Source organism: Physeter macrocephalus, chromosome 8 (genome assembly GCF_002837175.3).
Source record: "Physeter macrocephalus isolate SW-GA chromosome 8, ASM283717v5, whole genome shotgun sequence".
NCBI lineage: Eukaryota > Metazoa > Chordata > Mammalia > Artiodactyla > Physeteridae > Physeter > Physeter macrocephalus.
Window position 1 is genome coordinate 134,749,873 of NC_041221.1, and position 13,672 is coordinate 134,763,544.

General features: G+C 50.4%; 3 protein-coding genes across 3 annotated transcripts in view; 2 read left to right on the top strand and 1 right to left on the bottom strand.

The window, feature by feature from the left end:
* The window catches only part of CDC25C (cell division cycle 25C), a 30,401-nt gene extending 26,704 nt beyond the window's left edge, over positions 1 to 3,697 (bottom strand). The window contains exon 1 of the mRNA XM_007112975.4: positions 951 to 3,697. The gene's annotated coding sequence lies outside the window, so the exon portion shown is untranslated. The remainder of the gene's footprint in view (positions 1 to 950) is intronic.
* Positions 372 to 10,186, top strand: FAM53C (family with sequence similarity 53 member C). Its single transcript, XM_007112980.3, has 5 exons — positions 372 to 468; positions 3,704 to 3,933; positions 4,328 to 4,385; positions 5,546 to 6,330; positions 7,250 to 10,186. The coding sequence occupies exons 2-5, from the start codon at positions 3,856 to 3,858 to the stop codon at positions 7,505 to 7,507; spliced, it is 1,179 nt and encodes a 392-aa protein (XP_007113042.1). The 5' UTR covers positions 372 to 468; positions 3,704 to 3,855; the 3' UTR covers positions 7,508 to 10,186.
* A 2,999-nt stretch (positions 10,187 to 13,185) lies between these two features.
* Positions 13,186 to 13,672, top strand: part of KDM3B (lysine demethylase 3B) — a 67,410-nt gene continuing 66,923 nt past the window's right edge. The window contains exon 1 of the mRNA XM_028493443.2: positions 13,186 to 13,409. Within this exon, the coding sequence (XP_028349244.1) occupies positions 13,224 to 13,409 (186 nt within the window). The 5' untranslated portion in view covers positions 13,186 to 13,223. The remainder of the gene's footprint in view (positions 13,410 to 13,672) is intronic.

Consider the following 13,672-nt stretch of genomic DNA (forward strand, 5'->3'; position numbering starts at 1 on the left):
GGGTAGGAGAGCAGGTGAGAGGAATCCTGGCTAATTCTGTTACGCGCCGAAACCGAGTTGGGGGCTGTACAGGGGCCGATGTAGTAACAGAGGGCAGGGGCGATGTCTTTGTTTATCTTCGACCGACACGGCCTCCCCCGGGGGTTTTGAGATTTGCTTCCAACTGGGCCAGTCCACCTTCTGCAATATTTTGCAGGGGGTGACTCGCTAGGGAGGAAACCACCCTTATCGTTAAATCAAAGAGCCGGGCGTCTTCCCGACTGCGCTCTCCAAGAAAGACTTTGCGAGAGAAACGACGCGGGTCTCGAGCCTCCGCGGACGGTTCAGGGGCGTTCTGCGAACCGGAGCGATCTCTCCACTCTCCTCAGGGGCCCGTTGGTTCGGGCCGGCGCCTTTTAAGGGCACCGTGGGGCGAACTGAGCGCTCAGAGCTGCTCCGGCCGCGGCCCTGGGAGCTGGAGGAGCCCTGGTAGGTGGCGGAGGGCAGGTGGCGCTGGGGCCTCGGGGCGGGCACCTAGACTGTCCCTCCCTCCTTCCCTCTTTCCCCTCCCCCAGCCCGTCCACCCTCGAGGCACGGCCTCGCTGGCCGCCTCCGCGGGGAGAGCACGGGACCTGGTGGGGGAGGGGGTGGCGGAGCGCTAAGTCCCAGACCCTCTCCATACCCTGCGTCCTGAGTTCGCTTCCCGCGGCCAGTTGATGGAAGCTGATTGGGAAGAGACAAGCGACAGCCCCCCCAAGCGTGCCCCGGCGCCCCCCGCCCCCCGGGGGCCAGCGGACGCCCCATGCCCCACCCCGCGGGGACAGGCAGGGCAACCAAGGGAGAGGTTGAAGATTGGAGGGGGGGGGCTAGCCTTTTGCTTCTTCATTGGGGTAGGGGGAGGGGTGCTCCCCACTTGTCACCCCTGTCCCCTCAGTGCCATATGGAGGAAGAGCAGTCAGGTCCCCACATACCTGTTCATGTACCTCCATGCCTCCCTCATGTTTTCCTTCAGTCTCCCCTAGAGCTGTGGGACTGGGACCTGGGGGAAAGGTCTCCACGGGTTTGTGACTCTCCTCTCCCTTGGCCTGACTTGATCCTAGGTTATCGAGGTTTCAGCACAACCTCAGCATCCCTGAAACCGTGATGTCAGGGGTTACTGCCACCCAGTGGGGTGGGGGTCCAGCCTTTATTTGCCAGGGGGGTGGTGCTGATGGTGGAGAGAAAGCCTGGATTGAGAGTTGGGCCTGGTGGGGTTTGGGGGAGGGCCTAGCGGCCTGCTGCTCTGTGTAGGGCTGAGCCCCCGTGCCAGTTGTTAAGCTGAGAAGTTTTAACTTGCTTAGTGAACGTTCAGGGCTGTCTCTGCCCCTCAGATACACAAAATGGAAGGGGAAGGGAGGCGGCAAGAGAGGGCTTCTTATACTTTTTCCTCTGCTTGCTTGAGAAAGAGGAGGCCCCTCGCGGAGCTGGTTTGCCTTCTTTTGTGTCCTGGTTTGATTCCTTATGGCTTCCGTTCTGTTCCCCCTCTCAGCCTGGCCTGTTTTAGGAAATTCAGACTGAGAGTATCAGTTGCGTGGTGGTAGCTGCATTGTTCCAATTACCGCCGTGTGTGGCCACATCCCAACAATTAAAATGCAGAAAAACACAAAATCACTCTCTTCACTTGATCCCAGAGAGGGCTGGAAGTTTGCTGTTTGGCCAGATGCCTCATGAAAAGCTTGAAAGAGTTTGCTTCACTCCCTGCTCTTCATGGCTGGTCAGCTTGAGGCCTGGGGTCTCTGGGGGTAAAAGCCTACAGTTAGGTTCCCTCTCTGGTTGATCTTTGAGGGCAGAGTTAAGAAACCAAGAGCAGAAGTGATATAAGCTTTAGCTTCTCCTACAAGAACAGGGGAAGCAGCTGAAGGGAGCACTCAGGAAGCTGGAACTTTGTTCAAGGTGGTAATGATGATTATGCATGAAAATGTTATTTAACTATCGTGATGATTGACTTCTACAACGTTTTTCCCTAAACTCTAAGTACGCCGAGGTGTATTTCTTTGCTTTTCCTTGTGGTCTGCCTCCCTCTGAGGTGGGAATCAGTAGAGAGGATTCCCTCTTTTTTTTTTTTTTTTTTTGCCAAGGTAGAAAGTTATCTGCCCTCAAGGTCAAGCCTTTTGGGCTTCTCTTGTTATGGAGGTGAGGGAGGTTGATATCCAGCCAAATAGATCAACGCAATTGCCTCCTTCATCCTAATATCACTTGTGGCATTCTGAGGCTTTGTAGAGCAACAAATAGGAGGGGTGAGAAATGGCAATCTTTGTGAACTCCTGATTTGTACAGGTCAGGTGGTATACTTTTTACATTTTGATATTTGTGTTATATTGTCCCAGTGACATATATATTTTTTAATAAATTTATTTATTATTTATTTTTGGCTGCGTTGGGTCTTTGTTGCTGCGCGCGGGCTTTTCTCTAGTTGCGGCGAGTGGGGGCTACTCTTCGTTGCTGTGCACAGGCTTCTCATTGCGGTGGCTTCTCTTGTTGCGGAGCTCTGGCTAGGTGCGCGGGCTTCAGTAGTTGTGGCTCGTGGGCTCTAGAGCGCAGGCTCAGTAGTTGTGGTGCAATGGGCTTAGTTGCTCCGCGGCATGTGGGATCTACCCGGACCAGGGCTTGAACCCGTGTCCCCTGCAGGTAGATTCTTAACCACTGCGCCACCAGGGAAGCCCCCAGTGACATATTAAGAGTATTCTGCCCATTTTTCATATGGGTAAACTGAGGCAAAGAAAAGTTTGAAGATTTGCCAAGACCATCACACCAAATCGGATCCAGATTTGATTTCTTGATAGTTTGTTCTCTCTGCTAGCAAATGCTACTTCCACTGTCCGGTGTGCTGTCTGCCTGCTGGTCATTTCTGGGAATAGGCAGAACAGTATGGAAATGTTAGGTTAACTTCCTCTCCTCCCTTGAGCGAGGCCCCTCAGGCAATTTTGTGGGCTTGAAGCCTGTCCTCTGATAGAATTAGTTTGCTTCTACTACAATTGACCATGAGAAAGAGTCTTGATTAATTGTATTCATGGTCTTTGAGTCAAATCAGGCTAAAAACTTAGTCAAATGAAGTCAGAGTTGTTTTTAAACTCTATAGAGTTGAAATGTAAATGGAATTACCTCGGTAGCATTTCCTTATCCTCTTATAAGAGAATATGTACAGTATCTGTTGGAGAACAATAATATGATATCAGCTGTTCAGGCTAATGGAGAACATAATACCTTGTTTATTCTGATTGGTTTGAAGCAGAAAGTCATTCCTACAACCACTGTACCTCTCTGTTCCCTATTACTCTTTCTGTAGTTTAGGAAAAGGGTACCTCTCTTTGCTTATGACTGGAAGATAAAATATTGGACTAATCAGGATGGAAATAACAATTTGGGCGTCTCTCTCATTTGAGCTATTTTCTAAGTGGTGCTAGTATTCTGGGTAGGCAGAGCAGAGCATGAACCAAGTTAGGAGTGGCAAATAGGTTTCAACTTGCTTGCCAACTCCATTTCATTTTACTGGTTATCCGGAGTGTCAGGTTGAGAATGTTTCTGAGGCTATGTTTAAGCTTAGCAGGAAAGAGCTGTGATCAATTAATGATGTCTGTCAGAGGCCTGACATAGGGGTGCTGTGGTATGTGTGCCATGCATTTTCCATCTCTGGACTAGATACATCTCTAATATCACTTGCGGCTGGTCCCTCTGTAATTGGCAGACTCAGCAGGCATGACTGGAGAGGGAAGTCCCAATGGTGCTAGAATGGTGCTGCAGTGGCAGAAGACAGCTCACGAGTGAGGTCTGGAAGAACAACAGGGAAGACATCCATCATTTGCTCCAAAGTGTGCAAGTCAAATTCCAGGGAGAATCATGATAACCCTGATCACTGAGCAGCTACAGAAGCAGACTCTGGATGAGCTGAAATGCACACGCTTCAGCATCAGTCTGGTAAAAGACCAGTCTTCCTGCTTCTTTACGACCCCCTCCCCATTTTTTCGGAGGCTGTTTGTTGTTACTACTTCACCCTTGTCCTGTGCTGTGTGAATCATGGTACTTGTACTGCAAGAGCCCACTAAAGGCTCAAAACCCAGCCCAAAAGGAAGGGGGCAGGGATTTTTTTTCACTGTTAGAAAAGGGACACCAAAATTTGGGTGGAAAAGGGTTTGGGATACTGGAAGATGTGGATTATTTTACTCACTAACTTTGGGAGGACAAGAAGAAGAGAACACTTAGAGGAGTTCCTAACATCCCTATAGCCCATGAATTGCAGGGGTGAGCTGAAGAGGGCTTCCTGGAACTCTGTCCTGATCCTGAATCATGATGGATATTCTCTGTCTCTTAGCCTTTGCCTGATCATGTAGACATCTCCAACTGTGGGAATCCTTTCCAGCTTGTGTCTGGTAAGACATGATGTATATATTTGTGTGTATGCCCATGCCTCTATCCACACATTTCTTTCATTGGTTTTCAGTAACCAGAACTAGCTAGCCTGCCTCCACAATTTTCTTGCCAGGGTCACCTTCTGAGATTGGCGCTTGTCTCCATTTTACTGCACCAGCATGGAAGTTACCTGTTTAGTTTGCTCTTATTCTAGTCTTGTAGGAACTTTTATAATCTAATTTTTTGTATAGGCAATACATTCACATTTCCAAAATTTTTAAACAGCAAAAACGTTATAATGAAAAAAGTCCCCCTTCCTCTCCTCTGCACCCAGCTCCCATCACCTCCCTAAAAGTAACTAACTACTGTTATTAGTTTCTTGTCTATCCAACCAGAGTTTCTTTATACAGGTAGAAGCAAATATAAATGTAAATTTTTTATTCCCACGCTTTTAACACAAAAGGTTGCATTCTGTATATTTGGCACTTTTTTTTTTTTTTTAAATAACCATAATATGGCTAGAAGATCTTTCCCTATAAGTATGTTCCTTGTGGGTGGCCAGACCCAAAGGAACACGGGTTTTTCCCAAGCATGGGTTCCATTGTCAAAGGGCTTCCCCACCCTACTTGCCCTCCCTAGAAATACAAATGATCTCTTACCTGCTTGATCACCTACCTGCTGTCTTGGTGCTTTGACACATAGGAAAGGGAAAAGCTAAGGACGGAGAGCATAGGCCTGCTTTTCACAACTCCGGGCTGGGGGGGTGCGGGAGCAACGTAGAGCTCGGTGGAGTAGGGTGAGGGATGAGCATGGCGCACACACGTTTGCTTCTTTTGACTCATTCCACCTTTGAGGGGAGCAGCAGGCCGTATATGAGACTATATTTTAAGTTTCAGGTGGGTTCCTCATACTGGAGTTAATATAGTATGCTGGTTAAAAGGCAGCTTTAGCATCAGACAAATCTGGTTTTGAACCCTGCTTTGGTCATTTGATTCCTGCATGACTTTTGGCAAGTTACTGGACTTCTCTCATCTGTGAAATGGGGGTAGTAATAGTACCTAACTCATGAAGTTTTCGGGAAACCTCACATAAAGTGCTCATCACATTGTATGGCACATAGTAAGCTCTTAAAAATATATTAGCTATCATTAATATTATTTTTATTATGAATGCCTTCCAGAAGGTGCTTCCTGGAGGGGCCTGCCCCACTGTTCCTGTGCTGAGTTCCAGGACAGCCTCAATCTCAGCTACCACCCCTCAGGCTTGAGCCTGCACCTCAGACCACCCAGCCCAGGCAATTCCCCACAGGAGCAGCCCCTCTCCCAAGTCCTAAGCCCTGAGCCCCCAGACCCAGAAAAGCTTCCTGTGCCCCCTGCCCCTCCATCTAAGAGGCACTGCCGCTCACTCTCAGTGCCCGTGGACCTGTCTCGCTGGCAGCCGGTGTGGCGGCCCGCCCCCTCCAAGCTGTGGACTCCCATCAAGCACCGGGGCAGTGGTGGAGGGGGTGGGCCGCAGGTGCCTCACCAGAGCCCCCCAAAGCGGGTCTCCAGCCTCAGGTTCCTCCAAGCTCCCAGTGCCTCTTCTCAATGTGCCCCACCCCACAGACCCTACAGCCCCCCTTTCTTCAGCCTGGCCCTGGCCCAAGATTCTTCTCGTCCCTCTGCCACCTCCCCCCAAAGTGGCTCCTGGGAGAGTGATGCTGAGTCCCTGTCACCTTGCCCACCCCAGCGTCGCTTCTCCCTGTCACCCAGCCTGGGCCCACAGGCAAGCCGCTTCTTGCCCTCTGCCCGGAGCTCCCCCGCATCCTCCCCAGAGCTGCCCTGGCGACCTCGAGGCCTGCGCAATCTTCCCCGAAGCCGCTCACAGCCTTGTGATCTTGATGCCCGCAAAGCTGGGGTCAAGCGGCGCCACGAGGAGGACCCTCGGCGGCTGCGGCCTTCCTTGGACTTTGACAAGATGAATCAGGTGGGACCAGTAGGACTAGGGAGGCTTGGATGGGAGTAGGGGCACTGTTCCATTTTCACCTGTGAGTTGTCCTCTAGCTCCAGGCCCTCCTGGCAGGGCCTCCCTTGGAGCTCCTTTCTGTCTGAGCTTTACCCATCCCGATTTGCCCAGGATTATTCTGGTTTTACCATTGAAAATCCCATGTCCTGTGAAATTTCTCAGTCCTGGGGGTTCCAGAGAAACTTGGGGTGAGACCCATGTTAAACCTTCCAACAGAGATCCCAGATTGTCCTGCTAGAGGCACTTTCCCTCCTCTGTGAGAATGCATGAGCGACAAAAGCCCCATCATCAGTGCCCCACCCCTCCTCATGCAAGGCTGGTTTTGTCACTTGCCCTTTACTGCTTCATGTGGGTCTGTAAGGGCTTAAGCAAAACAGGCTGCTGCATCATTCATCTGCTCAACAAATGTTTTTTGACTTCCCAGTGTGAGTGCAGTTGTTGTAGGCAGTTGCCCACTTTTTTCATATTCTTCCTTCCAGACCACTGGGTCATAAAACTTTCTGAGGACTTATTCATTTATTCATAGAGTCATTCATTCAACCAGTCAGCAAACAGTGTTGGATACCTACTATGTACCAGGCTCTGACTAGGCACTGGCAATACAGGAGTGAGACAAGCAGACAGTATTCCTGTCCACATGAAGTTTATAAACATGCTTCTAATCTTGAATCTGATAGAAACTATGGGCATTTTCCTCAAAGAAATGTGCACATAACACTGAATTTTCAAAATGTTATCGGAGTTCACGACCTCACCCTAACAGATAGGACTCCTGCCTTCAAGGATAACTAAGAGGGGTACTTTGAAATCCAACTTGGGCCAGGGTTCTCTGGGAAATTAGCATCTTTCTTTGCCTTAATTTTGTTTGTTTGTTTGACAGAAACCATACTCAGGAGGTCTCTGTCTCCAAGAAACAGCCCGGGAAGGCAGCAGTATCTCTCCACCGTGGTTCATGGCCTGTAGCCCCTCACACCTCTCTGCTTCCTGCAGCCCCACTGGGGATTCCTCCCAGGTGCTGAGTGAAAGCGAAGAGGAGGAGGAGGGGTCCGTGCGGTGGGGCCGGCAGGCACTCAGCAAGCGGACATTGTGCCAGCAGGACTTTGGGGACCTGGACTTGAATCTGATTGAGGAGAACTAAAACTGAGAGGCTACTTCCTGGGGCCACACAGACTGACTCTCTTATGGCTACTAACAAGTGTCGAGGTCCCAAGGCCGGGGGCCCAGCCTGGGAATGGGGGTGAGTGGAGGGCTCCGACTCAGGGCAGCCGGAAATCTTCTCACTCCAGGAAGCTCGACCATGCCGAGAGACTGGCCAGGACAAGATAAACGGAGCTGGTGGCGGGAGGGACAGCCCCAGAGCAGGCCCTTACCATGGCGGCCCTGAGTGTGAGTATCCCTGCCACCGAGAAAGCAATGGGCAGGGAAGGAAGGGGTCTCCTGACCCCAGCTCGGGGAATTTCACTAGCCCCTTTGCTTCAAAGGGCACTTGTGTCTTAGAATTTGGCCAGGGTGGGGGGTTCATTCAGCCTCCTCTGAGAATTGTGTGAGAGTGTGTGCGTGTATGAGAGTGCTCGAGGAAAGGTGTGTTTGGGTAGCCTTAGGGAAGGAAGACAGTTGCTCCTTAACAGCAGAGCACCATGGATCTTGGGTTTTTACGGGACAGCAGGCTTGTTCAAGGAGTCAAGGTTCTAAGGATCTCTGGAACCAGGCTCGTAATCCATTAGCACCAATGGCTCTGCAGAGGATTCTGTTTTGGGGTACAGCAGGGTCTTTTAAGTGCTGTGACCTTAGCTAATGGTCTTTCCCTCAGGCCCACACCTCCCCTAGATAGATCTAGTATTGGCTGGAGAGGGCTCTCCACACTGATTCTGAGCTGGCCTTTTTTCTCATCAGATTGCCTAGGCTGTATACAACCTGCCTCTTCACTCTCTAAGTAGATGCAGGCATATGTGGGCAACTGAGGCAGGGCTGAAGGGCTCCATCTCTTTCTTTCCCTCCCTACTGATCGGACCTTTTCCCCCTTACCCTCTGCCCTTCGAGGGTCAAGAACAAGGAAGGAAGACCCTATATTGAGGCTGACCTACAGCAGAAGTAGTGTTCAGTCCCCAGCAGGCACCCCAGCACTAACTTTAGAGAAACCTGTTGTTAAAAGATCCAGGCCCAGCCTCTTTTCTGACCTGCTTGAGAAAGAGGAAGGGGATGTCAGCATATACTAGTTTGCTTGTCTTCCACTCCTGCTAGGAAATGTTTATTTGTCTCTAATTGGCCCTTAGAGACCTCAGGGAGGTTGAGGCTCACGGAGGGATTGGCTGAGGATGTGTAAAGCAAAGACTGTGAGAAGCAGCTGGGAGTTTGTTGTTGGATTGAATTTCTTTTTTTGTTTCACACCCACAACTTGAGTCTGGGCAATGGGTCTCAGTGGCCACGGTGGTGGGTTTAAGGACTGCAGAAGCCCTGTAGGGCTGGCTCCAGTGGAGATGTCTACTGAAGCTGCTGCCAGACTAGCTTGTGAGGCTTTGTCCAGCTTTGCTTAGACCCTGCAGTACCAAATTGGACCTGCCCTTCCTGTTTATTTGAAGAAGGGCATTTTTCCAGGGTTTTGAAGGAACCAGTTGCTCATGTTAGGGAAGAAAACCTGTCATTTTCTGGGTCTGCCACATGTTGGATAGGAGCATCAATGAGGCCCTAGCCTCCTTGCCTTCACTCCAGAGGAGGTGGGTGTTTCTTTTTCAGCCTCCAGCCTTCAGAGGTTCTACCCTTCCAGGGCTCCTTCACTTCTCCTGCTAGTTACCACATGTTACCAGTGAGCTACTAGGTCTGTAGGGGCTTGAGAGAGAGGCTTTCTGGAGAATCCAAGGAAACCATGAGCCCAGGAGTTGCCCATCCTTGGTTTCATCCCTCCCCTGGCTCTTCTCCCTCTTTAGGCCATAATTTCCCTGGTGCCAGCTTCTTTTCCTCCTGGGACATCCTCATCCCTGGGCTCTCTGCTACAGATGGGCTGTTCCAGCTTACAATAGGCCACTGGTAATGCCAATGGGGGACTCTGCAGGCCCAAAGCTGAAGAAGTGAGGGCAATAATTCTGCCTCCACCCTGAGTTCCCCAAAGCTCTAGGGCACCATCCTTAGGGGAGAAGGTCTGTAGATGCCATATTTGAATTCCATTACTTTAAGATCTGGAAAGTTAAACCAGCTGGAGCTATCATCTTGCTTCCCAATCTAAGTACCTGTGGCCCTGGGACAAGCCTTTTCGAGAAGTGGTTTATTTTGCTTTACACAGTAGATCTGTTCCAACAGTTCTGTGTAAACCAAATGCTGTTTTCCAATGCATTTGGACTGCTGACCATTTAAAAGCAGCCTGTGATTGCTTCTTTTGTAAAGCAAGCAACCTCCCTCTACTTTAGCTGTTTTGACTTTTTGGATTTTCACATATTGGGCTTACCCAGAGCAGAGCACACCTCTACCGGGCTGTGGTTGACCCTGGGTAGACATCTGCATCTGTGTCGTGTGTGTGGTGTGGCTGACCAGTAGGTGAGTATTCCTGCGTGTGTGAGTGAAGCCACTCCCAGGCTGGTGCTCTCCTCCTGTGCCCGGTGACTGCCCAGTGGCAGCTCCAGCTGCCCTTCACTCCCACCTGCTGCCAAAGTCCCTGTGCTAATGGGATTACAAATACAAAAAGTGGAAAAAAATTTTTTCGTAAACTTTGTTTTATATTTTAAAAAAAATCCATAAGTCTGTGTATGTTAAACATGAGGTCCTGCCTCTGTGGCTGTGTTTGAAAAAATAAAGTTTTATTAGAATAATCCATTTTCCCAAGCAACCTTGTGTACTACAGTGTCTTCTTCCTCTCTTCACAAAGAAAGGCAAGGAGAAAGCGGGGAGAAGGCTGCCTAACTGTTCCAGCCCCTTCTTCTATGACATGGCTGGGCCTTTGCCCCTCGAGGGCAGTATTTGGTCGCTGGCCCCTTTGCGGCCACAGTAGTTATATCCTATGCCCAGCTTCTGTTAAGGCCTTGGTTATTTCTGGCAGTCTGATTTGATCTCTTGTTTCCCTGGTACTTATACCCATCTCCTCTTCCCTCCTGTCACTCACTTCCAGCAGGGTGAAGTCAAGTATTAATACATTCTTGCTCCCTGAGAAATGCTTGATGGTGCAGTTAGAAACTTGTCTAGATTGGTTTGTAGGCTTTGGGAAGTGGGGAGAAGGCACGATAGGAGCCTTGACCAGGAATGTCTTCAGAGTTTTCACATGTTCTTTCCTGGAGAGATGGAGATAAAGTCATCAGAATTCAGATTCCAAAGACCTAGGCAATTTCTCCATCCTGAAAATACTGATTTTGGAAAATTATCCTAGCAGCAGAGCTTCTCTTTTGCTCTAGAAGGTGGTATTTTCCCTAATGCTTCAATGTGGAATGTTCATTTGCTGAAAGAAGCTGTATGGCTCTCTCTTCTCTTTAGACATTTCTTTTCCACCCTTCTCCCTACGTTAGCATTCTTCCAATGTGTGTGGGTGAAACATAGTTGCTTAGAGAGCCAGGCAGGAGCCTCTTGTCCCTAAGGCATAGACTTTCTTTACCACTTGTGGTGCTGACTTGCCAGGCGGCAAGAAGAGTCAAGTTGCTTAGCCTCCAACCCAGTTTCCTGCTTCAAATTGGTGGCACTCATCAGTGAATACCAATGAAGTGTGCAAGAGGACAGGATTGGCTTGATTACCTGGAGCAGGAACTTTGAGGGGATGAAAAAAACACTCTAAAAAGAGTGGGAGTTGTCACCTGCCCTGGAAACAAAGGAAGAAGGGCTTTGAGGGGGTAGGGCAACAGCATGTGGTTAAAGAATCTCAGAATTCTAGGTTTGTTCTTCAGAACTGCTGTTTTGTTTCACCTACTGTTTGAGCAGGGGTAAAGCCTGAACATCTAAAATTACTTCCCTCTGCTTTTTTTCCTTTCTGTTCAATATTTTTGTTGGGTTTTTCTACTGTTTATTTTCTGTGAAGGCAAGTGTGATTTTATTTTCCATTCCTGAAGTATAGGAAAGAATATAAACTTCATGAGGGCAAAGGTTTTGTTTTATTCAGTGTTGTGTCCCAACACTTTGAAAAGTTACTGGTATATGAAAAGTATCTGCCATATTTGTTGAATTAATTTTTTTACCTTTGCCTTCCCATCCCTGGGCTTAGGCACATTTCTGTGTCAGTGCTGTGAGAAGCCAACTTTGGACAGTGGGACAGTAATTAGAGCTCCATATGGGAGAAAATCCCAGCAGTGAATTTTAATGGAAAAGCTGCAAGGCAGCTAGGTCATGTATGGTTCACCCGTTTCCCTCCTACCAACTACAATTTTTGGGCCGTGTGCTTTAAGAGGTGTCTCTTGGCGCAGAAAAACATTGAGTCAGGGCTCAGGTTGGCTATGGGAAATGGAAGTTATAATGAACAGAAAAAAAGTCCAAGGAAATGTTTCTTTGGTGCTCCACAGGGTTAGTTGTAGAGTGACTTCCCTGGATGTTGTACTTTGACTGAAGTCAATAATTGATACCTCCCTATTGCCCCCAACTTTTGCTAGAAGACAAGTAGGTCAAGGGTAAAGAAGGCTATGGACAGATTTCTGGGTAGGCACATAAGTCTTGAAAGAACTCTACTGCTCTTAACTGTCTGTAGGTCAGATTAGTGAAAAAAATGGGCACTTTTACGATAGTAATCATGTACTAATACTGGACCTTTTTCTGGTTTATATCTGTTTCCACATATACTCTGCATCCATAAGGCCATGGAACTTGTGCTAGTCTCTAACATGACCAACGTTAATGACTTAGGTTTCTCATTGCCCAGTGTGAATAAAAATCTAGGCAAAAAAATCTCTGTTATCTCCCCTTCTCTATAGCCCCTTTTCTAACAGGAGTATCAATCTTCCATGCCTGTGAATTCAGATAGGAGTGGTGAGGTTTTCTTTGTCCCCAGCCCCACTACTTCCATGGTAAGATGTACATACTTCTGGTCTCTTTTTTCTATTCATTATAACTTCCCTGAAAGTTGAATTGAGAAACACGTTGGCTGATTTGGAAGGGGAAGAAGCTCCATGGGGTTATGTCAAAATACTGAGATGTTGGAAGCATGCTGGCCTTCAGCCAATGTAAAGGGTGGCATTATTACATACAATGGGTGTGTAACATATTGGTCAATTGGAAAGGAACCTATGAAGTATTAGTAATATAGAATGGGATGGTACCGTGTTATGGACCAGTGAGAAGAAAGATAATTGTGTCCCATGGACCAATGGGAAGAAAGTTTCCTAAAAGATAATGACAGGAGAGGTAGTGCCTATTTTCAGGTTCGGAAATCAATGGGGTATTGGGGCACTAACTTTTTAGCTCAAAATATCAACTCTCTAGGTAATTTGCCCCTCAGGCCCCCAGCCAAGTAAAAGTCTTTGGTGTCCGAGGAGGGTAAGCCAAAGCCTTCTCAGATAAAGGGGCCCCCTGAAGGAAATATGGCACCAGGATGGTGCCACGGGGGACTGAAGGACCCGCCCACTTCCCCACCCCGGCCGAAACTGCAATTCCCCTCCCTGCCGCAGGGGGCACTGCAGGCCCCGGGGAGATTGGGGCGGAGCGCTGCGAGGGGCCCGGAGCTGCCGTCCCGCTCCGGAGCGCGGGGGGCGCTGTGCGGGGCCCGGGTTGCGGCTCCGCTCCCGGCCACGGGGGGCGCTGCGCGGCGCCGGTGGTTGGTGGTGGCTGTTTGGGGGGGGGGGGGGGAGCCGCGCCCGCGGGTGGTGCGGAGGGAGGCCTTGCGGGCGGATCGGGAGCTCGGCGGCGGAGGTGGTGGGAGGCGGCGGGCGGGAGCGCGGGTCTGGCCGGCCCTGGCGATGGCGGACGCGGCGGCCTCCCCGGTGGGCAAGCGGCTGCTGCTTCTGTTCGCGGACACCGCGGCCTCGTCCTCGGCCTCGGTCTCCGCGGCGGCGGGCGGAGATCCGGGGCCTGCGCTGCGCACTCGGGCCTGGCGGGCCGGCACGGTGCGGGCCATGAGCGGGGCGGTGCCCCAGGACTTAGCGGTGAGTGGCGGCCGAGGCGGGCACTCGAGGCCGGGGTTGCACGGCCTGCGGGCGGCCTCCCCGGGGGCCTTTGTGAGGGGGCGGTGGGGTGGGGGTGACCCAGTTCCGCGCCCCCAGATCTCCTCAGCGCCCCCCGCCGGCATCTCAGCACCCCGAGCTCTGGCCAGCATGGCTTCCGCGTCGGGGTTCGCGCCCCGGTTTACCCCGGGGGGCGGCCGGGGCACTAGGAGCTACTGCCTCCGCCTGGGAGGCCCCGCCTCCTG